General features: G+C 51.8%; 1 protein-coding gene across 1 annotated transcript; it reads left to right on the top strand.

The window, feature by feature from the left end:
- The first annotated feature begins 8,739 nt into the window (after positions 1-8,739).
- On the top strand, positions 8,740-26,455 carry LOC118079513 (C-type lectin domain family 4 member F-like). The gene is made up of 7 exons (XM_035103737.2): positions 8,740-8,854; positions 13,113-13,226; positions 15,258-15,365; positions 16,087-16,185; positions 24,181-24,332; positions 25,173-25,285; positions 26,317-26,455. The coding sequence occupies exons 1-7, from the start codon at positions 8,806-8,808 to the stop codon at positions 26,453-26,455; spliced, it is 774 nt and encodes a 257-aa protein (XP_034959628.1). The 5' UTR covers positions 8,740-8,805.
- Positions 26,456-26,560: the final 105 nt, after the last annotated feature.

The raw sequence follows: 26,560 nt of genomic DNA, 5'->3' as shown, positions 1-26,560 counted from the left end.
AAGGAGCGTCTCCACCCCCCATTGTTCTGCCCGGACACTGAGGCATAGCTGCCAAGTACCCCGTTTTCCCCGGGAAACCCCCGTTTTTACTTACCTTTTCCCGGTGGTCCCCCGTATCACTTCGTCTCCCGTTTTTCTCCGTTATTTTCTCCTGCCAGCGGTCATTTTTTTTCTTTCTGATTTGCCCTTCTATGGGCACTAAAAATGGCTGCCGCCGGCTTCGAAAGTGGCGTCTACGCATGTCTAGTGTCAGCGGCGGCCATTTTTGGTGCCCATAGATGGGCAGAGCAACACTGGAAGTTGCGTTGACGCACTTCCGGACATGCGTAGAAGCGACTTTCGAAGCTGGCGGTGGCCATTTTTGGTGCCCATAGAAGGGCAAAGCGACACCGGAAGTTGCGTCGACGCAACTTCCGGTGTCACACGGCTGCCGGTCCCGGATTCTGCAGTCCGGGACTTGGAAGGTAAGCACTGAGGTCCAGTGCCGAGGGCCTTCTGGCAGTTCCCTCGCTGCAAGAAGCAAAGCTACAGGGAACCAGGCAGAGAGCCTTCTCGGTGGTGGCGCCCACCCCGTGGAACGCCCTCCCAGCAGATGTCAAAGAGAAAAACAACTACCAGACTTTCAGAGGACATCTGAAGGCAGCCCTGTTTAGGGAAGCTTTTAATGTTTAATAGATTATTGTATTTTAATACTTCTGTTGCAAGCTGCCCAGATGGGCGGGGTATAAATAATAAATTATAATTATAATTCATGAAGGATAAGGCTATCCATGTCTACTAACCCTGAGGGCTGTTCCCTAGGGCCACTTTCGGACGCCGCGTTCTTATCGAAGTCACTTCCTAGGAATAGCAGGTGGAGGGTTTGCAGAAGCCAACGAGCCATTGCCCTGATCCAGCAGTGTGTTCTTACGTTGATTCTGTCCCCATGAGAATCTGTGGAAACTTAATTGTCATTTTTGGTCCGCCTCTCTTTTCTGAACCTCAATAGATTTGTGGGGCACAAGACTCCAATATAGGGCTCATCTAGACTTCCTTTTGCATAACACTTTCCAGGCAAAGGCCTGTGCTTTAAAGCTCTGTGTCCGAGCACTTTTTAAAAATAATAAAATCTCACTGCTTTATAAAACCTGTGTTTTATCACTGAATTGGGACAAACGGCAGTCGGTGGAAAACTCAATTGTTGTACAGCCTCAGTGCTCTCTAACATCCTCTTTCATTTATGACAGTCTTTGCAGCCTCACAGGAAGAAGACAAGTCAACCACACACAAAACCCCCCAAGATTTTAATTTGCTTTATCACTTTCTGCAGGAAGGGAGGAGAGATGAGCTTCTTCATTTTTTGAAACGTTTCCATTGATTTTACAATACGGCAATGGAACAACTAGCTTCAACAGTAGGGTTATATGCATATATACCAATCACGTGTGTGGAAAACTGAGTTGGAGCAGAGATGAACTTTGGATTTGCTTTATTGAGCTCGGCCAGAAGGATGGAGAGAAATGAGAGTCTCTCCTCTTATGAACCAACCCAGACCCTGCAATCGCCATCTGAAGCTCAGCCCAACCCCCTGCCAAGCAGGAAACACTATCAAAGCATTCCTGACAGTTGGCTGTCAAGCCTCCGCTTAAAGACCTCCAAAGAAGAAGACTCCACCACAATCCTTGGGAGCAAATTCCACTGCCGAATAGCTCTTACTGTCAGGAAGTTCTTCCTAATGTTTAGGTGGAATCTTCTTTCTTGTAGCTTGAATCCATTGCTCCGTGTCCGCTTCTCTGGAGCAGCAGAAAACAACCTTTCTCCCTCCTCTATATGACATCCTTTTATATATTTGAACACGGCTATCATATCACCCCTTAACCTTCTCTTCTCCAGGCTAAACATACCCAGCTCCCTAAGCCGTTCCTCATAAGGCATCGTTTCCAGGCCTTTGACCATTTTGGTTGCCCTCTTCTGGACACGTTCCAGCTTGTCAGTATCCTTCTTGAACTGTGGTGCCCAGAACTGGACACAGTACTCCAGGTGAGGTCTGACCAGAGCAGAATACAGTGGTACTATGCCAGATGTCAAATAAATGAGCCCCCCCTCTTTATTTTATTTTATATTTTTATTAGTTTTTATATATATTTTCCAAACAAAACATAACATCTCCTCTCATCTTATACAACATTTTTGGCTATAAGCCTAGGACTTCCATCAACCACGTCTAATTATTTTCAACCTTCATCACTTAGCCTTACATTTCATTATTTTCGCTATTACTTTTAATAGTCCATAACTTATTATCTATTCTCATAAATTTTCCCTGCAATATTTCATATAGTTCTCCTTACAAAATTTACAAGTGTAGTCAGTTGATTACAACGGTTTTACAAATACTTCGCATATTTACTCCAATCTTCCAAGAATTTCCGCTGCAAAATTATTTAAGTTGGACTGGGGAAAGCCCCCCTGGAACTAGACTCGGATCCCTGGAGGGATTGGCCAGCCGCCATTGGGACATCACAACAGGAAGGAATTTGTTTCCCTCCTTGAGGCTGAGAACTGTTAACTTTGAAGAGAGAGCCAATATAAGGCTGAGTACAAGAAGTTTGATAATGCTCTTTTCAGAAATGGACACAAGATTTTTAAAATATGAACAAGAATTAAAAATGAGAGTTGATAACCAGATCGGACGTAAACTTTGTTTCTGAGCTTGCAATCTGTGCAGCTCCCATGGAATTTGAGACAAACAGGATGTCAGTAGACACAACATCATCTGGCTCTTTAGACTTGGTGGATGATCAAAAACTCCTGGAACTGATTTTGGACGCGAGAGATGAATTGGGGCAGAATAATATACAGATTCGCAAAATAAGACAGAACTGTGTGGAAAGTGAAGGTGGATTGGTCTCAGTAGAGAATGAAGCGAAGCAAGATGCACATCAACAAGCACCAGCCGGGGACAATATAACTGAACTTTAAAAAGAGGAGGAAGAAGTACGGAATATTGTTCCCCCAGTGGGAGAGGGGGAACAAGACTTGTGTTTGATTAAAGGAGTCCTCAAAGAAGAACCAGCATGTAATAATGTCCTCCCATTGAGAGAGGGAGGGCAGGATCTATGCTGGGACCTGAGTTCAACTGGGGGGGAAATTGAGATAGGGCTGAAAGGTGGAAACATAGCTGGATGGTAGAAAATTGGGGGGGGGGAGGCAGCAGGGGACAAAGAAGGGAGAGTGGTGGAAAGGTGGTGAAAGAGTGAGAATAGGGTGAGGAGCAACAATGGGTTTTCTGATTGATTAAGATGGTCCGAAACTGGAACGTTTTATGGAGCTGGTTGATACATCTGGGAGATCCGGAGTCCAGGGAAAGGGGGGTAGAATTAGATAAATGAGGTTAAAGGTTATTGTTATGTACTGAGCTGAATCCTAGAACAATAGGATTCAGAATCAGTGGGAGCTACCCAATCCAACTCCAGGTGGAAGTGAATCCGCAACCTGATTGGCCTGCTGGAGCAGCCAATCAGGCGGCTGGCAGAAGTGAATCTGCTACCTGATTGGCCTGTAGGAGCAGCCAATCAGGCTGCAGGCAGAAGTCAATCCACAATATAATTGGCCCACAGGTGTAGCCCTGAAGTAGCCAATCACGCAAGGCCCATTGTGTAAATAATGTATATAAGCAGATGGTTTTGGGAAAAGAGCCATTCGTCTTCTCTTCTCCTCCTTGATGACTATGAGCTGAATAAAGAGCATGAAATTCACTCTCGACTCCGAGTATATTTCACTGGCGACGAGGATGGGATCCTGCTGAGCTGACCGCCACCACGCACTGCACCGCAGCACCGCCACCTGCTGCACCGCTGCATCGCACCATGCATCCAGGCTTCAGCTCCAGGACCCAAGGAACCCAGAATGGCAACCGACAGCAGCTTCTCGCCATTCAAACCAGCATCAGGAGACTGGGAAGGGTACGCCGCCCGTTTCAACTTCCTCCTGCAAGCGAAAGAAGTCACCAACGATGCCATGAAGAGGGCGACATTCTTCAGCGTCTGTGGAGAGGAGACGTTTGAAATCGCCCGGGCTCTCCTTGCACCTAGAGATGTCGCTACCGTCTCTTACAAAACAATAATGGAACGGCTGAAGGAGCACTTCTCACCACAGCCCTCGGTGGTAGCTTGCCGAAATGCCTTCTACGCAAAGCGGCAAGCCCCAGGGGAAACCATAACTGGATTTGTGACCTCCCTCCGCCAAGCCGCCCGGTTATGCAACTTCTCAGAGTTGGAAAACATGCTTCGTGACCGCCTCGTCGGTGGCCTGAGGGACGAGATGTTACAACGACGCCTCTACGCCAAAAAAGACCTCACGTTCCAGATTGCTCTGGAGGAAGCCCTGGCAACCGAAGCCGCCGAGAGGTCAACGCAAGAGGCACGACCGGCCCCGCCATCCCAACCGAGGGTCTACCACGAAGACCTCACCGACGAATCCGAATCTGACAGGGAGGAAGTACACCGAGTACAGCGGCGCACTCAAGCAGCACACACACCACAGCAGCCTCGACGAGAAGGAGGGAACTGTGCAAGCTGCGGGGAGAACCACGAGAGGAGGACCTGTCGTTTCCGCAACACAGAGTGCAGGCAGTGCAGAAAATTGGGACACATCGCCCGGGTGTGTCGGGCTCGACTCACCCGTCGACAAGCATCAGATGACCGACCCAGGAGCCCCAGGTCACACGGCACCATGCACCAAGGCAACTCGACGGAGATCACGGACTACCAGGTATTCCAGTTGCCCCATCCCAGCACAGAGAAAATTTATATAGAGGTACAGATAGAGGGAGCCCCATGCCGCATGGAGCTGGACACGGGTTCAACTCTATCCATAATCTCGGCCCGAACATTAAGGGAACTGTGCCCTAATGGGGGTCCCAAACTAAGGCCGGCCCCATTCACCCTCCGGGACTTCCAGAAACGTAAGGTCCCTACAATGGGGGTGGGGACCTTCAGGGTGCAATATCGAGGGCGAAAGCAACAATTGGACTTGCTGGTAGTTAAGGGCCCCTACGTTAGCTTACTGGGACTGGCATGGTTTGGACCTCTGGGGCTAGCCGTTACCGGGGTGAACCGCACTAGCTTACAAGTGGACGTGGACGCCATATGCAAAGAGTTTCCAGGGGTTTTCGATGGGGCATTGGGACGATATACAGGACCCCCCATTGCCCTACAGCTAGACCCCGCTGTACGACCCATCAGGCACAAGGCCCGCCGGGTCCCGTTCGCCCTGAAACCCCGCATAGACGAGGAATTGGACTGGCTCGTGGAGCAAGGAGTGCTGGAGCCGGTGCCCAACGCCCCCTGGGAAACTCCAATTGTCACACCCGTCAAGCCTAACGGTTCGGTCCGCATCTGTGCAGACTACAAATGCACCATAAACAAGGCTCTCACGGCCCATGCATACCCAGTGCCAGTGGTCAGCCATGTCCTCGCCACCCTGGCTGGGTCAAAAATCTTTGGCAAACTGGACTTGGCCCAAGCGTATCAACAGTTGCCTGTGGACGAAGCCACAGCAGAGGCTCAGACGATTGTGACGCACAGAGGGGCATTCAGAGTAAAGCGGCTGCAATTTGGCGTTAGCGTGGCACCAGGCATATTCCAGAATCTAATGGACTCTCTCCTTAAAGGGATTCCTGGCGTCACCCCCTTCTTCGATGATGTACTGATCGCCGGGCCCACACCAGAGGAATTTGAGGACCGCCTCCGCTCCGTCCTGCACCGTTTCCAGACGGCGGGCCTCAAGGTGAAGCGGGAAAAGTGTTTACTGGGAGTGCCGCAGGTGGACTTTCTGGGATTTAAGGTGGACGCAGAAGGGGTCCATCCAACCGGTGACAAGGTACGGGCCATTTGTGAGGCCCCAGCGCCCAAGAGCAAGCCCGAACTTCAGTCATTCTTGGGACTATTGAACTTTTACCATGCCTTCCTTCCCCATAAGGCAGCGGTAGCGGAGCCCCTACACAGACTCCTAGATAAAAGGACCCCTTGGGTGTGGGGCCAGCGACAAAGGGCCGCATTCCAGGCAGTCAAGGACTTGCTCGTCTCGAACTCGGTCTTGGCACACTTCGACGAGAGGCTGCCAGTGGTGCTGGCATGCGACGCCTCTCCCTATGGCATCGGCGCTGTCCTGGGACACCAACTCCCGGGTGGAAGAGAGGTGCCGGTGGCATACTTCTCCCAGACGCTTGCTGCAGCCGAACGAAACTACTCACAGATTGACAAGGAGGGTCTGGCAATCGTGAAGGGCGTAAAAAAATTCCATGATTTCTTGTACGGGCGGCCCTTTACCATAGTGACTGACCACAAGCCGTTGCTTGGCCTGTTTGCCCCCGAGAAGCAGACGCCCCAAGTGTTGTCTCCACGTGTCCTCAGGTGGTCAATTTTCCTTGCCGGCTACCAGTATGCACTAATCCACCGCCCTGGGAAGGCAATGGGCCACGCAGACGCCCTCAGCAGGCTACCACTACCAGAAACAGGCCCCGACCCAGCGCCTGCGCAAGAGGTTATGACCCTGGAGCTGCTTCCCGACCGACCCATTCAGGCACAAGAAGTTGCGCACCATTCCACAAAAGATAGGGTCATCTCCCGGGTCCTGGACTGGGTGTGGCGAGGATGGCCCAGCAGCAGCCCCGGGCCAGAATTCGCTGGCTACACAAACCGCAAACATGAACTGTCGGCCCACAAGGGGTGCCTGTTATGGGGAAGCAGGGTTGTTGTTCCCCAGCCCCTCCGCAAAAGGGTCCTCACAGCCCTACACGAGACACACCCAGGGGTAGTGAGGATGAAGGCCCTTGCCAGGAGTTATGTGTGGTGGCCGGGGATTGACAGAGAGATAGAGGCCTGGGTCCAACACTGCCAGACCTGCCAAGAATCCCGCCCAGATCCCCCAAGGGCCCCAGTCCAGCCCTGGGAGTCCGCCCGAGATCCATGGTCACGCTTGCACGTGGACTTCGCTGGCCCCTTCCAGGGAAAAACATTCTTCATAGTGGTGGATTCCTACACCAAATGGCTGGAGGTCGCACTGGTACCGTCCACTTCTACGGCGGCAGCCATCCGGGTACTACGTAAGCTGTTTGCAACCCACGGGCTCCCTGACACCCTCGTCTCGGACAATGGAACCGCATTCACGTCAGAGGAGTTCCAGACCTTCACAGCGCAGAACGCCATCCACCACATCCGCTCAGCACCATTCCACCCTGCCACCAATGGCCAAGCGGAGCGCATGGTGCGGACCACCAAGGACAGCCTCCGCCGCATGACACAAGGGGACTGGGAATACCGCCTTGCCGCATTTCTTCTAGCACAGCACAGCACCCCAAGCACAACGACGGGCCGGAGCCCAGCTGAACTACTAATGGGCCGGCGCCTTGCAACTAGACTGGACCGACTTCACCCCGACAGAGCTCAGGATGAGGTAGTGGTGGGGAAAGGCAGGAACCCCCGGACATTTGTGGCCCAGGACCCAGTGTATGCAAAGAATTTTGGGGCAGGCCCAGCATGGGTACCCGCCACAGTCACCAAGGTGACCGGTCCCGTGTCGTACGAGGTACTAACGGAAGGGGGGCAATGTTGGCGCCGCCACTGCGACCAGCTACGGCGACGATTCCCAGGAGGAACCCGGGAGGAGAGCGGGACAGAGGGGTCCCAAGGGGACAGCAGGGCAGTGAGGCCTGTAGAGCGAGAGGGGTGGGCAGGGGAAGCAGAAGCAGTAGGCACAGAGGGGCACCCCGAGGCTGGAAGGACACCGGAACCAGAGCTACAACCTAGTGGTTCAGTGGCGCCAGACCAGACAGCCCCGGCACAGCCAGCAGCCTCGGAACACGAGCCAGAACCAGAACCCCTGACCAAGGAACACCCCAGGCCACAACGCACACATATTTCAGTTATTATGATAGAAGAAATAATATTTGAATGTATGGAAAATTTTGGGGGTATAAATTGAGAGGGTAAAGGAAGAATTAGAGATGGATGGGGAAATAAATCTGGATTTGGATTAATTAATGAATTATAGGTTGAGGATAGTCGATGTTTTTTTTTGTGTGTAGATTAGAATTGGTTGTGAAATAATGAAAAATTGTGTTAGAATGATTTAAGATGATAAAGAAAAATTGTAGTTACAGGTAGGTAGCCGTGTTGGTCTGAGTCAAAGCAAAATAGAAAAAAAATCCTTCAGTAGCACCTTAAAGACCAACTAAGTTTCTATTTTGGTATGAGCTTTCATGTGCATGATAAATGGACCCAGTGTAGGGGGAATCGAGGAAGTCCACAATGTCAAGTTAATGTAAGAATTGATATGTTTTTTGTTTTTTGTTTCTTTCTTTTTTTGATTATGTTTTATTTTTGCTTTTTTTGTTTTTGTTTTTGTGTTCAAACGTTTGAAAGTTAATAAATATTATTTGGGGGGGAATAGAGTGGGACTATGACTTCCCTTGATCTGGACACTAGACTTCTGTTGCTGCAACCTAGAATAGCATTAGCTTTTTTTTGCTGCTGCTGCATCACACACTGTGGACTCATGTTCAGTTTGTGGTCCACCAAGACCCCTAGATCCTTTTCACACATACTGCTAAGTAAGCCAGGTGTCCCTGAGTGCTACTTCCAGCCTTGTGCCAAGTGAGCAGAGCTGGCAAGGGAAACCCCAGCGCAAAGTTGCAAAGTCACGGTGTTTTTAACCACAAAGCCCACAAGCCTCTTGCTGGCAGCATGACAGTAATAGAAAGGCGTTTGTCTTAGAGGGAGCAGCTAGAGAAGAACAGGCAAGACTGGGGGCATCCAGAGAAGGATGGCGCAAGAGATCGCCTACGTGAATACAATGAAGTTTGAAGCCGGTGGTAAGGGCACACTTTAATGACAGGCTCCCTTCCCTTTTAAGAAATTTCTCACATTTTGAGTCGGGGCTTATTTGGGGAGACTTGGTTGGGGGACCAAAGGCATTACAGCAGGGGATTAGATACCGGTAGTTTCATGGAGAAGAGGGCTATCAATGGCTACTAACCACAATTGCATCCCCTCCAGCATTTCTCCAATGAAAATAATGACACCCAGTGCTATTTTTCTAGGGGAGAAAGGGGCTAGAACTCATGGACACCTCTTTCATTCTCTTTGAATGGCAATGGTGGCCATCTGAGTCAAGGTGCCGGAACTCAGTTCCAGTGAGTTCCAGCTGGGGGGGAAAGCCCTGAGGACATCCTATTCCATGCCCTCCAACATTTCTTCTTCTTCTTTTTTTGCCTGTCATGCACTGTTAAATATATATTTATTTATTTTAATAATTTTTATTGGTTTTACATAAAGAATAAAGAAAAAATAGAAGAAGAAAAAATAATACCGGTAATAATAATAACAATGAAAAAATATAAAACGAAAAAATGTGTAATAATATCATACTCTTCTTTACATCTTGTCACCGACCTCCCCGTCCCTCCCTTCCCGACTCTTTTTCAGATCTATAATACTGCTCTCTCTCAAAACTTACAAATAATTAAACAATTATAATTCTTATTCTTCTATCACTGCTATTTCTTTTTCAACTTTAAACACCCTCCTAACTTCTTCTAATTATCTCCTTTAGCCTCTAGTTACTCTCTATGAAATATATCATATTCCCAAATCCTCCCTCTTTGTAAATATTTACCAATCCTCTAAATTTCCCCCCCTCCCTCTCCTGGGTAGCAATTCCCTCAAAGCCACCCCCAGATCCATAATCCTTAAACTTAAATCCTTAAATCCTTTCCAGTTCTTAAACCTCATAAGCCATCCTTTAATTAGTACCTTAAAAAATATTTTTACCCCACACCCTCCCTAAGCCTTTCCATCCCAAACCGTTCTCCCCTTTTTCCCCTTTTGTTGTTTCATACGCTCAGTCCGTCTCCCTCCCACATCTTCATTTTCCTTGACCCCCATTATCGCCGAACTTCTGACTGGATTGTGTCCCCCTTCTCTCACTAGAAGGACACAAAACCAGTCCCAATCGTCTTTTGCTGCTACAACTTGGTTGTTTCTGACTGAGACCTGGTCTCCCTCTCTCACTGGCAGGCCAGGGTCCCAGACTTCGTCCCACTCTGGAGAGTCTTGTATCCAGTAAAAGTCTTTCTTGGCCACTCTCACTGGCTGCTCTTCATCCAACTGCTCCTCTTTTTCTTCTTCTTGTAGATTTTCACTATAATTATCTTCTTCCTCCTGCTCTTGTAGTTGTAGAGCTTCCACTTGCGGCTGTAAGGTCCTGTTGGGGTAGCATAGTTCTTGGGTCATTTCTTGGATAAAATCCAGGATCTGTTGTACGGTGGTCTCTTCCCGCTGCATGTCTGATGTTTTGTCTAACTAAATACTTTGTCTTCTCGTATTACAGCGGAAGGCATGTAGTATGGTTCCCAGGGTGGTGTTATTGTCCTTCGTTTATTTTTGTCCGAAACAAAAGATCTCTTTTACATCCAAAGTCCAAAGTTCAAAGTCCAACATCCAAAACTTCTTAATTCTCAAAATAGCTCAAAGTCCAACTATATTGTAACTATACATCCAAAGTTGACCATTATTGATACATTCTCGATACATTCTTTCCCCTCATTTCCTCGCAAGCTTCACTGGTAATGGCTTCCAGAGTCCCGCTCCCAGGGTCCAGAGGGGGAATTATTTAGCCTCAACAAGTTTCTTGCAGAGATCCAAAATAAAATGCTCTCTCCCCTTGGCTCTGCCTCCAAAGGGAAGGGTTCAAGTTAACTTTCTTAGAGAGGTTTGTTTCCTTTCATAGACACGGCTGCAGGCTAGTTAGCTGCTGATTATAATATCGGGGGGGAGCGACCTCCGTTCCCTTTTAATTTAAACTCCCCTCCCGTGACCAAATTCAAGTCTCTCAAGCCAATTCTTGTTTCCTTTTACTCACGGTCAGATTCTATTTTGGAGGTATCTGCCGCTCTCCTGTTGTCGGCTCGGAGCTTTCCGCCATCCAAGTAGCACTGGACCCAAGGCTCCGTCACGTTCTCTCTGCTCTCAGTGCCCCCGAATAGGGGCTTTCTGGGCAGCGAATCGTGACTAAATGGGGCACAGCTGGGACATCCAAGCCCCCAGAACGCACTATCTGGGGTTCTACGGGTGGTCGCGGCACTCGCGCGACTCACCCCCTCCTTGGTGGCGGTGGGGGGTCTCGGAGACCAAGACGAACCCCGCCAAGCGACAATGGCGGCAAACCGGAAGTGCCCTCCAACATTTCTCTGACGAAAATAGGGACATCCTAAGGAAAAGCAGGACATTCTGGGGTCAAATCAGAAATGTGGAAGGCTTCTGTAAATCTGACATGGTCCCTGGAAAATAGGCACACTTGGAGGGTCTGCAATGGCGATGTTATTACTGCGATGTTATCTGGGGCGCAGTAGTGCTTTTGAATACCACCAGTTTCTGGGGGGGTGTTGCTGTTGCACCCAGGTCCTGCTTGGGGGCTCCCTTTGGGGCATCGTGAGACCAGGATGAATGGGGGCCTTATGGCCTGATCCATCAGGATTCGTAATGCGCCTTTGTCCAAACACAGCGGGGAATGAATATCAAAGTGGGGGATATCGGGGAGGAAGTCTGCCTACACCTCTTTGCCCCTTGCAGTGTTTGGAATTCCCCAGGCACCAGAATACCAGAAGACCCTGCTGGATTATGCCATCCATCTGGTAAATTTGAGGGGCGTGGCTTTCCTTGTGAAGGACAATTGCCTTACCCGAGCCACTGTTTTTACCTGTGGCAACGCAATCCTGCGAGACAGTCCTGGGTCCGGCGATAGGAAAGTAAGGAATCGTAAGGTCAATTGCCGGTGCCCAATGCGAAAGTCTGGTGCAAGGCCCATTTTGCAAGAACGGGCTTGGTCAACATCCTGCTTCCTCTCTGCATATCAGTGCCCCAGAGTCTGCAGTGGCTTCCTGTTGTCTGAAGGTTGAATTTAATCCACAATATGGGGCTGGGGCTGGGGTGGGGGGGCCACACACACCCCTACGGTCCTCCTGATGGAGGCGGTTGCTGGACTCTCCTCCTCCTCTGCAAAGATGGCCAGAAACGATGGGGTAGAACTCAGCATCAGCAATGAAGCTCTTGAGAAATTGCAGAGCTTGCAGAGTTTCACAGATGAAAATAAATATGCTCTTAACAAACATCCCTCCCGCCTGATTCCCACACCAACTCTTGTACCCCACCCAAACTAGGCATCAAGGGAGACACACTGCAGAACACGCCTGCAAATGGACCAGAGACAAAATGTAAAAAGAAGACATTTATATTATGTTATATTTTTGACATTTTTTGCCTTTGGGACGTTCTATATAATTGCCTGTAGAGTTGTGTGAGCCGTGTTTCTTTAGCTCTCTGTATTCCTTTGTGTTGCATTTTGCAATGGGACCAGAGCAGTTTTTTAAAATATTTCTTTTAGTGGGGAATTTATTATTTGTTTCTATTCAAAAATATATACTTATAGACTGCTGGTTTGCATTGCGCATGACACCGTAAAAGCAGAACGAAGTGCAATCTCACAATGGACCAGAGCAACTAAATCTCCAACGTATCACATAAGAGCACATAAGGAGAGCCCTGCAGAATCAGGCCCAATGGGTCCCCCTAGCCTAGCATCCTGTCCTCACAGCAGACAAGCAGGTGCCTGTGGGAAACCACAAAAACACTCTTCCCTCCTTTCACTTCTCATATTGTTTTGGGAAGTGTGAATTAGATGGGGAGGGGTAATCGGCTTCAAATGTGAACTAGAATCATAGAATTGTAGAGTTGGAAGGGACCCTGAAGGTCGTCTTGTCGAACCCCCTGCAATGGAGGAATCTCAACAAGACCATACATGGGTTTCTTTCTCCTACTCCCCCCCCCCCGGCCCATCCCTATTCTTCACTGGGGTCCCACTCAGGGCTACTCAGCCCCTCAGGTTTTTCCCCCATCGAGTTTTATGTAAACTGCTTTGCTTGTTTTTAATGGTATGGTTCTAAACTACCCTGCCTGGGACCTACTGGTGGAGGGCAGGTAAGAAACCTTACTTGCCCGGAGCCTCACATTTAAGAGAAAGCAGGGTGGGGGAATGAAATTTTAATCTTTCCCACCATCCTCTGCTCCCCTCAGCTTCCTCTCTATCTCGCAAGAGAAAGATCTCCGCCACCATCATCATCATCATGACCATCCTGGCTCTGCTGGTCCTACTGCTGGCCACCTCCCTCATTGCAATGGCCCTTCTCTGTAAGTAAAGGTAAAGGGACCCCAAACCGTTAGGTCCAGTCACGGATGACTCTGGGGTTGCGGCGCTCGTCTCGCTTTACTGGCCGAGGGGGTCGGCGTACAGCTTCCAGATCATGTGGCCAGCATGACAAAGCCGCTTCTGGCGAACCAGAGCAGTGCATGGAAACGCCGTTTACCTTCCCGCCAGAGCGGTCCCTATTTATCGACTTGCACTTTGACGTGCTTTTGAACTGCTAGGTTGGCAGGATCTGGGACCGAGCAATGGGAGCTCACCCCGTCGCGGGGATTCGAACCGCCGGCCTTCTGACCGGCAAGCCCTAGGCTCTGTGGTTTAACCCACAGCGCCACCCGCGTCCTGTTTCTCTGTAAGTACAACTTTGCATTTCCACTCTGCCTGATCTCCATGGCTCTGGCACCTTATCCAAAGTCTGACCATTGGTGCCCTATTATCTGTGCTGACTGGCAGCAGCTGCCCAGGGTTCCAAGCACGGGTCTCCCTTGCTCTCCGCCCAACCTGGAGAGGCATCAGGGACGTACCAGGATCAAAATTAGGGGGGCAAGGGGCGGGGCCAAGGCACGGGAGGGGAGGGGCCACAGTGGGAATGTGGGTGGGGCTACGTGGCCTGCACCTTTCAGCTGTTCCAAGGAGGCGGCTCCAGGCTCCCGCTCCCCACGCGAAGCTCCAGAGGCGCGCGGGGAGCGTTAGCCTTGGGCCGCCACGCTGCGCCCCTCAGCCTTTTGCTTCTAGGGGGGCAACTGCCCCCCTTCCCCCTCTGCCTATGCCCATGAAAGGCATGCAAAGCAAACATCCTTCGTCGGTAAGACGAATGGGTGGCGAGAGTGCCTCTGAGGACATGCACAATGACACAACCATTTTGCTGCTTCAGGCAATCACGCAACGGCTTCCATCAAAAGCGAAATGCCTATCACGGCCCGCCCACCCCCCAAAACACCCCGCAGAAACGAGAGAACCGGAGGACAGGGGAGGTTTTCCAAAGTGGGAGGGAAATTAGCCTTGAAACGCGATGGTGGGGAAGGAAGGGATTTGATCTAAATAGGGAAGAGTTGGCTGGCCTGCAGAAAATGCCACCGGCCCCTGGCTGCCAGGAAGACTAGCCAAAGGAAATCTTGGAAGGGCCAAAGTGCCATTGGTATTCAAGAGGCAAGCTCAGGGCTGGGCTGCAACATCCTAGAAGATACTGCAAGGCTCCCTAGATCAGGCATAAGCAAGCTCTGGCCCTCCAGATGTTTGGGACTACAATTCCCATCATCCCTGCCCACTGGTCCTGTTAGCTAGGGATGATGGGAATTGTAGTCCCAAACATCTGGAGGGCCGGAGTTTGCCTAGGCCTGCCCTAGATGTACATGGGAATTTACAGGAGAACATGAATGACAGGTCCCTGCCCCGTGGAGCTTACAATCTAGAATTTGGCAGGGCAGGTAGGAAACAGCAGGAAGGAGAGGCAAGGACACCCAAATGGATTGTGTGCCAATGCAGTTCCGTTTGTGCCTTCACTGCAGTCAGGAGGAGAACAAGAAAAGTTCCGACCCTGTTAAAAAAGAAAAGAAGTTCTGAGCAAAACTCCAAACTCTGAAATCTGTTCAGCATTTTCAGGTTTTTGGATTTCCTACTTTGCATGTCCCCTTCGCCAGCACTTTTATTTGTAAGTTAATCCTGCAGCAGCCATGTCAGGGCAGATAAAAGAAAGCCCTTCTTCATGCAGCGCACAGATAAACCGTGGAACCCACTCCCACAGGAGAGAGTGATGGCCACCAATTTGGATGGCTTTTAAAAAGGATTACTGTAACTAGACAAATCCATGGAGGAGGAGAGGGCTATCGATGGCTCCTGCCCACAATGGCTGTCCTCTGCCTCCACAGTCGGAGGCAGCCATGCTTCCGAATCCCAGTTGCTGGAAACCACAAGAAGGGGGAGTGCTGCTCTTGTGTTCGAATCCTGCTTGCGGGTTTCCCACAGGTCGGCCATTGGCCTGATCCAGCATGCTCTTCTTATGTCGATGTGATTTGCAGATTCCCAGAAGGAGAAGAAACTCCAGGAAATCGAAGGAGTGATGGAGAAGATCAGAACCTCCCTGTGGCTCAGCAACATCTCTCTTTCGCCAGCGGAAGCATCTGAGAGTAAGTTGCAAAACCCAGAAATGAGAACAACCCTCAGAGAATGTGCGGGTGGAAAGGGTTCCTATTTTTAATTGTTTCCCTTCCTTTCCTCCAGATGATTTCTGCTCTTCGTCATTTAATTTGCGCAATGAAAAGTGTTTGTCCTCACAGCCAAGCTAGGAAAGTAGGTTATTGTTGTGCCCTTTTTACAGCTGGTAAACTGAGGCTGGGATAGTAGGCCACACAATGCGCCTATGGCATAAGAAGAGGAGCCTGCTGGATCAGGCCAACGGCCCGCCTAGTTCAGCATCCTGTTCTCACAGTGGCCAACCAGATGCCCCTATGGGAAAGCAGCAAGCAGGATCTGATCACAAGAGGAGCACTCTCCCCTCCTGGAGTTTCCAGCAACTGGCAGATTTTAAATACCCCCTTCAGGGATAGGGAACACCTTTTTCTCTGGTGAGAGTACCCTGTGCCTTTAAACAGAAACTCAACAGGTGCAGCTGCCCCAATTACTGCATCTCAGTGATGTTCTCAGCCAGAGAGAAGTTTCTGAAAACGTTACATTTCTCCTAGCCTCCCATTTCGCTAAGCTCACTTTGGCCTGACGCTGAACTCTGCACTTTCATACCAATGACAAACTTAGTTGGTCTCTTAAGGTGCTACTGGAAGGAATTTTTTTTATTTTGTTTCGACTACGGCAGACCAACACGGCTACCTACCTGTAACTCTGCACTTTCAGGTGTTCAGCTGCTCCAAAACATCTCTGAGGCTTTCTCCAAGATCCAAACACGCCTGGGGAACGTCAGTGCATCAAAAACCGCTGTCCAGAATCGCCACAGTAAGTAGGGGTCAAAATCACTGGCAAAGACCTCTTCCAAACCCACCTTTCCTTCAAGGGGGATCAGCATCCCAGACCATCTCCGGTCCTGGACATAAGGGTTGCCAACTTCTTAAACGCCTACTGCTCCTGTAATTGAAACATATTAGGAGGTGGCGATGTTGGTCTGCATGCAGTTAAAGGACTTTGCCACATGATTTCTGCACATCAAGATCCAGTTAAAGTTTCAGGAGCAAAACCAAGTCCCCACCCCAACTTGAGTTATGGCAATCCTCCTGGCCAGGCCTGGGGCAACCACTTCCCATGGGAGTCTGTTCCTCTGTTGAACAGCTCTTAACATCAGAAAGTTCTTCCTGATGTTTAGTCGGAATCTCCTTCTTGTAACTTGAAACCATTGGTCCGAGTCCTACCCTCCAGAGCCGGAGAAAACAAGCTTGTGCCATCTTCCCTGTGACAGACCTTGAGATATTTTGAAGATGGATATTGTCAGGGGGCCTGATATGGCTACTCTAGAGTAACGACTCCAGCATGGTCTTTTTAGGCTTTTATTAAGTGCTGATTATTTACAGTGTTCAGAGCGGTAAATATGCATCCTTAAGGTGAGGTGTCAGAACCTCCGAATGGCGATTGGCGCGTTTTCTTCCAGCACAGAAGCTTTGGGAGACCCAACCTCTTCCCCCTACGTTTGCGTCGCAATTCGGGAGTTGGGGGGATTGGCCTTCCCCCCGGGCCCCCCACTTCCTGTCCCACCTGGTGCATGGGCTCCGCAACCTTGCCTGAGCCTCGGACCCCACTTCCTGACTCTCCGCTAGAGGCAGAGCTCTCCCTACTCTCTCCAGCGCTTGGGGATGGGCTGGAACTTAAGATGGGAGGGACTTCCCTGTATCCCTTGTCCCTCACATCCACCCCCCTCCCAGGCTCCTCTCCCCCCCTCCCTAAGGGCTCTCCGCTTGCTGGGGACGAGTGAAATCCCAAGAAGTCCGTGGCGTCAGAGCCTGTGGGTGTGAAAATTTCCCCCCAATCTGGCGATCTTTCCCTCTCCCCCTGAGAAGACTGGAATCCCAAAAAGCCTGTGGCGTCAGAGCTGGTGGGAGTAAAAATGTTCTGCCAGTTTTCTCCTGCCTCTGACGTAGTCGACCTTGGTGAAACCCACACCTCTTCTTCCGTATCCTCAAATTCCGCTTCCCATCTCCATGGAGAGCTGCTGCCTGCTCTCCCTTCCTCCCGCCCCTCCCCCTCCTCCTCCCTTTCCATGTGCCAGGGCTTGGGTCTGTGGGGGAAAAGGGCGTGAAACTCTTCCACCAAAAATTCCTCAGGTACTTCCGTGGCCGGTATCCACTCATTGTGGGACGGCGGAGTATCCTCCCATGCCATAAGGTACTCCAGCCCTCTCACCCCTCTCCGTGAGTCTAAAATCTCCGTTGCCTCATTGAGTCGTCGGGCGTCTCCCGTCTCCCCCCCTCCCTCTGGAGGCTGATCACTGTCCCGCAACCTGGTGCTTTCTCTGTACGGCGACAGCAGGGATCTATGAAACACTGGGTGCACTCTCATGTCCTCAGGCAGTGCTAGCCTGAAGGCTACCGGGTTGACCTGCTGCGTGACCGTGAAGGGGCCCAGCCTCCTGGGTGCTAACTTCTTGCATCACCCCCTGGTGGGAAGACCTTCCGAGGACAACCAAACCTTGTCCCCCACCCTGATGACCTCCCCCGGTCGCCTGTGGCGATCTGCCCCCTTCTTGTACGCTTCCTTGGCCCTCTCCAAGTGTTCTCTGAGCTGCTGGTGCACCGTCTCCAGGTCCTCTGCCCAATCCTCTGCCTGTGGGCCCTCTTCCTCCTCCTCCCCCTCCCTCTCCGGGAAAGATCTGAGGTCGCGCCCGTAGTTGGCCTTAAAGGGCGACACCCCTGTGGAGACGTGCACCGCATTGTTGTAGGCAAACTCTGCCAGTGGCAGTCGATCCACCCAGTCCGTTTGCCTCTGGCTGACGTAACATCTCAGGTACTGCTGCAGAATGGCGTTGACTCGCTCCGCCTGTCCATTGGTCTGCGGGTGCCGAGCCGTAGACAAGCTGACCTCCACCTGCAGGAGGTTCATCAGCCGCCGCCAGAACCTGGAAACAAATTGGCGGCCACGATCCAAAATAACTCTTAAAGGCAATCCATGCAGTCTGAATACGTGGTCAACAAACAGTTTGGCCGTCTCTTCTGCCGAGACCGCCCTGGCACACGGTATAAAATGACACATTTTGGACATGAGGTCCACCACCACCAACACTGCGGTCTTGCCCCTGGACGACGGCAGGTCTGTGATGAAGTCCATGGACACTACTTCCCACGGCCTGTGCGGTGTGGCTAATGGCTCCAGCAAACCTGCTGGTGGCGCTCTGACCACCTTTGCTCGCTGGCAGGTGTCACAGCCCCTTACATAATCCCGAACATCCTCCCGCACTCCTGGCCACCAGAAGTGTCTCATGACTAGGTGAGTGGTTTTGTCCCTTCCGAAATGACCCGCCGTCGGGTTGTCGTGCATCTGCTTGAGGACCTTACCTCTTAGCTGTTTGGTGGGCAGGTACAGGGCTCCCCTGTAAAAAAGCAAACCCCTCCTTTCCTCAAAGTCTTTTGCCCGCTCCCTCCCCCCTCGCAGCTCTCTGAAGATGCGGGTGACGAACTCATCTGCTGCCGTCAGTGCTGTGAGCTCTGCCTCGCTTACCACTGCTGCTCCGCAGGCCCATGCGGACTGGGGAAAAATGTGCCGGGGTGCTGGTGGCAACTCCTCCTCCATGTATTCCGGCTTGCGGGAGAGGGCATCCGCCCTGACGTTCTGCTCCCCCGGTATGTAGTGGATGGAGAAGTTGAAGTGCGAGAAGAACTCTGCCCATCGTATCTGCCGCTGGTTGAGCACCCTGGCCGTTCTCCAGAACTCCAGGTTCTTGTGGTCCGTGCACACCTGAATGGGATGCTTGGCGCCCACAAGGAAGTGTCTCCAATGCTGGAACGCAGCGTGGATCGCGAGAAGCTCCTTATCAAACACCGTGTAATTGCGTTCTGGCTGGGTTAGCTTTCTGGAGAAGAAGGCACAGGGTCTCCACTCTCTGTTGGCATCCAGTTGCAACAGGATCGCTCCCAAAGCCCTGTCTGAAGTGTCGGTTTCCACGCGTAGGGGCGCATCCTGCACCACGTGGAACAGGTTCTGGTCGGAAGCGAACACCCTCTTGAGGCTTTCGAACGCTGCTTGCGCCTCTGGAGTCCACCTGAACTTCTGCTTGCCTCTTAGGCAGTCCGTGATGGGAGCCGTAACGCGAGAGAAGTTCTTGATAAACTTCCTGTAAAAGTTGGCGAAGCCTAGTAGGCGTTGGGCATCTTTGCGTGTCCTGGGGCTGTGCCAGTCCAGGATGGCCTGCACCTTGTCCTTATCCATTGCTAGCCCCTCGTCTGACAGCTTGTAACCTAGGAAGTCCACCTCCCTGGTGTGAAACTTGCATTTCTCCAGCTTCACATACAGGTGGTTCTCTTTCAGGCGCTGCAACACCTCCCTGACATCCTTCACATGCTGCTCTGGGTCATTGGAGTAAATAAGGATGTCATCCAGGAAGACCAGGCATTTCTTGAAGAGGAGGGACCCCAGGACGTGGTGCATGAAGGCCTGGAAGCATGCTGAGCCCCCTTGCAAACCGAAGGGCATGACCAGATATTCAAAAGAGCCCAGTGGCGTGAACATCGTGGTCTTCCACTCATCGCCTTCCCGGATCCTGATCAAGTTGTACGCCCCCCTCAGGTCTAGCTTGGTGAAAATCTTGCCCCTGCGTGCCGCTGTCAGCAGATCATCCACTCTGGGCATTGGGAAAGCCACCGGTTCCGTCATGGAATTGAGCCGTCTAAAATCCACCACCAGACGGCGCTGTTGCGTGTCCTTCTTGTCCACCCAGAAGACCGGGCTGCCCCCTGCTGCCTTGCTTTCTCTGATGAACCCCCGCTTGAGGTTCTTGTCGATGAACTCCCTCAGATCCTCCAGTTCCTGATCTGACATGGAGTACAGCTTGGCTGGGGGTAGCGTGGCCCCTGGCACCAGGTTGATTTGACAGTCAAAGGACCTGTGTGGGGGTAGGTGGTCGGACTCCGCTTCGCTGAAGACCTCCTGTAGGTCCCAGTACGGTTTGGGTATTGCCTCACCCCCCTTGACGTGCATGGTGGCCACTGTGGCGATGGGAGGCCCCTCCCCAGGTTGGCGCTGCATGCAATGCTCCAGGCAAAAGTCCGATCCAAACATGATGCATCTCTGGTGCCAACTGATGGAGGGGTCATGGCGCGCCAGCCAGCTCATGCCTAAGACGATGGGGGGGTCGGAGATGGAGGTGACGTTGAATGCCAGCGTCTCTGAGTGTCGTCCCACCGTCATTCTCATGGGGGGGGTCTGGTGGGTGATGGCCCCCCCAGCAACTCCCTGCCGTCTATGGTGGAGACGTGCAGGGGGAAATCCAGCTGCAGAAGTTGGATCTGGTGCTCTTCTGCAAAGTTTCTCGAGAAGAAGTTGGCTGATGCACCACTGTCAATTAACGCGAGTACCGTCAGGGGATAGCCATTTGGGAGCGTTAGCGTCACTTCTAGAACCACCCCTGCTCTGGGGGGGGTGGGCTGTCGCTGCTCCTCGCTGTGCGGGTGGGTGGGTTGGGGCCGGTTTGTGCTAACTGTGCCTGGCTGCTGCCCCTTGTCTCCTGCAGCCAGGCTGTCTCGTTTCCCTGCTGTGGTGCTGCTTCAGTGGGGGAAGGTACACCCGTTCCCGCCTTTCCTTGCCACTCCCTGCGATGAGGGCAGTCTCTGACGTGATGCCGGGGGGAGTTGCAGAGAAAGCAATTCCCGCCTCTTCCCTCCTTGCGTCTTGGCGCCGCCGGGGTTTGAAAAGCCCGCGTGCGCGCTCCACCGATCTCCATCGGTTCCGGCTCTGGGCTTGGTCTGGGCGGGTCTGGGGGCGGGCCCTGGGGTGGGGTTTGGTGATGTGGTCTGTCCTGGGAGCGTGGGAACCAAGGCTTTGCTGCGCGCGTCGCTTGTTTGTCATTCCATCTGGATTCCTGTCTCACCCCCACCGCTAGCGCCACTTTGCTTAACTCATCCATAGTTCGCGGTTTAGGACCTCTCGCCAGCTCATCCTTAACGTCTGCGTGCAACCCCAGGTAGAAGGCTGATTTCACTGGCTCACTTTGCAGATCCCACCCCAGTTTGTGCACCAGCATGGTGAATCTCGCCCAGTAGTCCCTAACTGTCGATTTTCCTTGTGTTAAGTTATGAAGCTCCTCTTTAGTGGCCTCCATTTCACTGTCACTAGCGTACATTATTTTTAAAGCTTCTAGAAATAGTTTTGCGTTCTTCATGCAAGGATTTTTTTGCGCGATGAGCGGTCTTACCCATTCTCGGGCGGCCCCCGTCAAATGCTCTATGATAAAGGAGACTCTGTGCGCGTCATCTGGGAATTCTGCTGCATGCAATTCCAGCGCATAATTTATTTCTGTCTCAAATCCTAGGTACTCCCTAGGGTCGCCGCTAAACTTGGTGACTAGGCTCTGTCCCCTTCTCACTTGGACTAGCTGCGGCTGGGGCGCCCCCCCCACCTCTAGCGGCTTTCTCCTCTTCCAACTTCTTCTGCAGGTCTAATACCATCACCCTTAGCTGTTTCTCAGTCTCCTCTTTTGTCCTCACCTGGTCCACCAGCTTGTTCAGCTCCTCCTGCGCCCCTCGCGCTTCCTCCTGAGCGGCATGCAATTGCTGCTGTGCCTGCGCTGTGAGGTTCCGTAGCTCCTGCTTCGCTGCTTCAGCCTCCAGCCTCCAATGCTCAGCCTCTTGCGCGCTCATCGCGGCACTCCAAAGTAGCCAAAAAAAGATTCGGAGGTTGCTGTCAGGGGGCCTGATATGGCTACTCTAGAGTAACGACTCCAGCATGGTCTTTTTAGGCTTTTATTAAGTGCTGATTATTTACAGTGTTCAGAGCGGTAAATATGCATCCTTAAGGTGAGGTGTCAGAACCTCCGAATGGCGATTGGCGCGTTTTCTTCCAGCACAGAAGCTTTGGGAGACCCAACCTCTTCCCCCTACGTTTGCGTCGCAATTCGGGAGTTGGGGGGATTGGCCTTCCCCCCGGGCCCCCCACTTCCTGTCCCACCTGGTGCATGGGCTCCGCAACCTTGCCTGAGCCTCGGACCCCACTTCCTGACTCTCCGCTAGAGGCAGAGCTCTCCCTACTCTCTCCAGCGCTTGGGGATGGGCTGGAACTTAAGATGGGAGGGACTTCCCTGTATCCCTTGTCCCTCACAGATATCCTATCCCTGTTCAGCCCCCTCTTTCCCAGGCTAAACATACCCAGCTCCTGCAACCATTCCCCATAAGGTTTGGTTTCCAAACCCTTGGGCATCTTGGTTGCCCTCCTCTGCAAACCTTCCAAAAATGCTCAAGGAGGCTGCGAAGCGAGGCCAGTGAGGGGTGCTGTCTGGAGACAGCCCTGAGAGCCGGACAGAAGAGCCTATAAGGCAGCAAGAGGCAGTGTGGTAGTGTCAGACTAGGGTTCGAATCCCCACTCAGACACTGGGTGACTCTTGGGCAAGCCACTCGCTCTCAGCCTAGCCTATCTCACAGGGTTGTTGTGAGGATGAGTTGGAGCAGAGAACCCTGTACACCACCTTTTGTACACAATTGCTGGGATATACAATGTGTGACCAGAAAGTTCAGTGAATGGTCACAGAAATCGGACAGCGATAAATATTTGAACATACAACCGGCATTGGAAACCCATGAAATGCTCACAAGTGTGTACGGAGATGAGGCTGTAACTCGAAAGACAGGGTGTGAATGGTTTAAGCCAGGCATCCCCAAACTTCGGCCCTCCAGATGTTTTGGACTACAATTCCCATCATCCCTGGCCACTGGTCCTGTTAGCTAGGGATCATGGGAGTTGTAGGCCAAAACATCTGGAGGGCCACAGTTTGGGGGTGCCTGGTTTAAGCATTTCCATGAAGGGCGGCAAACCATCAAAGATTATCCTCAGTCTGGCAGACCGTCAATGAGAAGAAGAAGAAGTGTTTGGATTTGATATCCCGTTTTATCACTACCCTTCAGGAGTCTCAAAGCGGCTAACTGTCTCCTTTCCCCTCCTCCCCCACAACAGACACCCTGTGAGGGGGGTGGGGCTGAGAGACTTCAGAGAAGTGTGACTAGCCCAAGGTCACCCAGCAGCTGCATGTGGAGGAGCGGAGACGCGAACCAGGTTCCCCAGATTAGGAGTCTACCGCTCTTAACCACTACACCACACGAGCAGAACGGCAGCAAATGTCGACAGAATTCATGAGTTTTAATGCGAGATCGGCGTTTGTCCGTCCAAAGAATTGCATATTCTGCCTGAAATCGTTGCTGAGGTTACAGAGTTGTCCCACCCTCCATATTCTCCCGATCTGGCCCCACCAATTTTTTTTCTTTTTCCAAAACTGAAATCTGCACTGAAAGGGCACAGATTTTCCAACATTTCACACGTCCAAGCTGCTGTGACGAGGGAGCTGAAAGCAGTACAAAAAGAGGACTTCTCCAGAAGTTCCCAACAGTTCTATGAACGTTGTCAACAGTGCATTGTATCAGAGGGGAGTCTACTTTGAAGGCCTGTAAGGAATATTTCTCGCTGTCCAATTTCTGTGACCATTCACCGAACTTTCCGATCACACCTTGTATATGCACCAAACAAGTAAGAACGTTCGAGAACTGCAGCTTCTCGCGCCTCTGCATGACAAGCTCCATCTTGAGCTGAATGGGGGGAAAGTTGGGTATAAATGCAATACATAAATAATATTTATGCACACACACACCATGCTTGAGCCCCCACCCCTTCTCTAGCACACATCCCTTCCCTTTTTTGAGATGCCAAATGCTTCATCCTCGAACAGACGATGCTCAGATCCAGCCCCTCCAATCGGCCTTTCCTGCAGTTCAGGATTGCTGAGACTCACTCCCTCTTTTCCTCCCAAAGGGGACCTCCTGGCATTGCTCTCCAAAGGCTGGAGGTTTTACAACGGCAACGCCTACTTCCTTTCCCAAGAGGCAAAGCCCTGGAAGGAAGCTGAGGACACCTGTAGAGCCCAGGAGGCACACCTGGTCTCCATCACATCAAAGGAGGAGATGGTGAGCACACACGCAGGGCCATCTTACCCAGAGGTGCTAGGGGTGTGGGGCACCCGGGTGCCAGGCCAAGAATCCAGGGCCCAAGAGTTGAGTCCGGGGAAGAGCCTGCCCGTCGGTCGGAGTGCCACGACGGGCTCTTCTGCTGCGGACGGCTCTGTGCCGCGGGTTTGGGGGCAACCAAGCCAGCAAGACACTGAGGCAGCCAGCCGGCTCTGCCCTCCTGCATGCACACCTGGAACTGAGCAACTGGGGAGGGGGGCACGCCAGGCGGATCTTTGCACCCCAGCGCCTCATATGCTTAAGACAGCCCTCCACACCCGCTTCAAAACACCTGGATTTACCTGCTCAGCTAACAAAAACACCAACACCTGGGCTGGCCCAAAACATTGTCCTGGCCCAAGCAGCCGCCTCGCAGTGTGCTGCCATCTTCTTCGCTGCCCTCTGCTCCTGCGCCTTTGCCAGCAACTTAGCCTGCCGATATTACCAGGCCAGTCACCTTCCTAGGGAAAGCAGTTGCTGCTGCTGCTCTCTGCACATCAAGCAGCTGCTAGAGACACAAGGGTTTGTTTTCTTGGTCAGTTGCCATTCCTAAAGTTGAGGGTCCTTTGCACAGAAGGGGGTTAGGCACAACTCGCTGATTCCTGAAGCCCCAGCCTGCCTCTGGGAACTGGGTGGGGCTTACTTCTGAGTAAATGTGCACAGGATCAAGCTGCCCAGCTGCAAATCCAAAGGCCATTTGCTGCTGAGCCAGGATTTGAGAATGGTATCCCGTCCCTGAGCCTCTCTCTCTCTCTCTCTCTCTGCAACCCTGGACCACTGTGGTTTGAAACTGTTTTTCAGGAATACCTTGCCAGGGAAGCCAGAAAGCAGCCCTTTTGGATCGGACTCTCTGACCAAAATACAGAAGGCGTTTGGACCTGGGTGGACAGCACAAAGTACGACGAGAAGCTGAGGTCGGTCTTATCAGCTCTTTAAAAAAACACAGTGTGGGGCTTTCTGTATTCTTTCACTTCAGGTGCCCCTACAAAACAGACCTTTTCGTAGAGTCCTCTCCTCCGTCCCAGGGGGCCCCTGGAAAAGTGCCACTCTGTGATTTCCTAAAACAAACCAAAATCAGGAAGAATAATCCCTGACCAATAGGGATCTTTGATTAATAGGGACCCTGACTAATAGGAGCACATCATGCTCCTTAATCTGGTGTAGTCTGACCACCTTTGGTCACACTCAGCTCTCACCTGTGGCTCCTAGAATGTGTTAGCATGTGACAGCGGCCACAACCCCAGGAATGGCTTCGACTGGCCGGCTAAACAAGGAGAGGGGGGCTGATGGATCTCAAGCCGTCAGCGAGTTAGGGACTTCCCCTGCATCCAAAGACAGGCTCTGGGAATTGAACGGACGGGACTAATAGTGGTTCCCGCGGTCAATAAGAATAATAATAATTTATTATTTATACCCCGCCCATCTGGCTGGGTTTCCGTCAAGAAGGCGGTTTCCGCACATGCTGTAGAGGGAAGAGAGGGGCAGGTGGGGCTCATCCACCTGGGAAGGCAGCCCATCTAGGAGAAGGAAAACTCTGATTCTAAACTTCTGGTGCCTTGCGGGACATCTTCCAGAGAAGAAAAGGCCAAGGAGTAAACTCTACACAAATCCGGAGCGGAGTCCCTAAGAGGGTTGGCTGGCACCTTGCATGCCTTCTTCCAGCAACTGCTGCAGCCAAGCGGGTGCCAAACGTATTGCTCTGCTTTCCTTTGGACCCCATCAGCGAGGCCGAGAGAGGGGTCTTGTCGCCTGGGCAGCCCAGGACCTCCAGACACGTGGCCCAGGCTTCCGTCCTGGGGGGTCACTTTGGTGCTGCTAACATAGCGGTTTGACTTCACCCGCAGAGGCAGACCGAGGCCAACAAGGGATCTGTTTCTCTGTATGCACAAAGCTCTGCTAAGATTTTGCCAGCTATATAATCCCAGCCTCTCGCCTTCTTTTCCAGTTTCTGGGGACCAAGACAACCCGACAACTGGCATGGAGCACCACAACACAAGGAAGACTGTGTTCACGTCACAACACACTGGAACGACGTCAGCTGCACATACAACTATAAATGGTTCTGTAAGAAGGTCCTCTCCTGAGCAGATGCCCCACTGCCTTTCCAGGACAGACTAAGGGGGTCACCGAACCCAGTCTTCTGGATCCAACGGAGGACAGTCAAAGGTCTCCGGAAGTTCATAAGCAGC

The sequence above is a fragment of the Zootoca vivipara genome, chromosome 9, assembly GCF_963506605.1.
Source record: "Zootoca vivipara chromosome 9, rZooViv1.1, whole genome shotgun sequence".
NCBI classification, from domain to species: Eukaryota; Metazoa; Chordata; class Lepidosauria; order Squamata; family Lacertidae; genus Zootoca; species Zootoca vivipara.
This window is presented reverse-complemented; position numbering and strand designations above follow the sequence as displayed.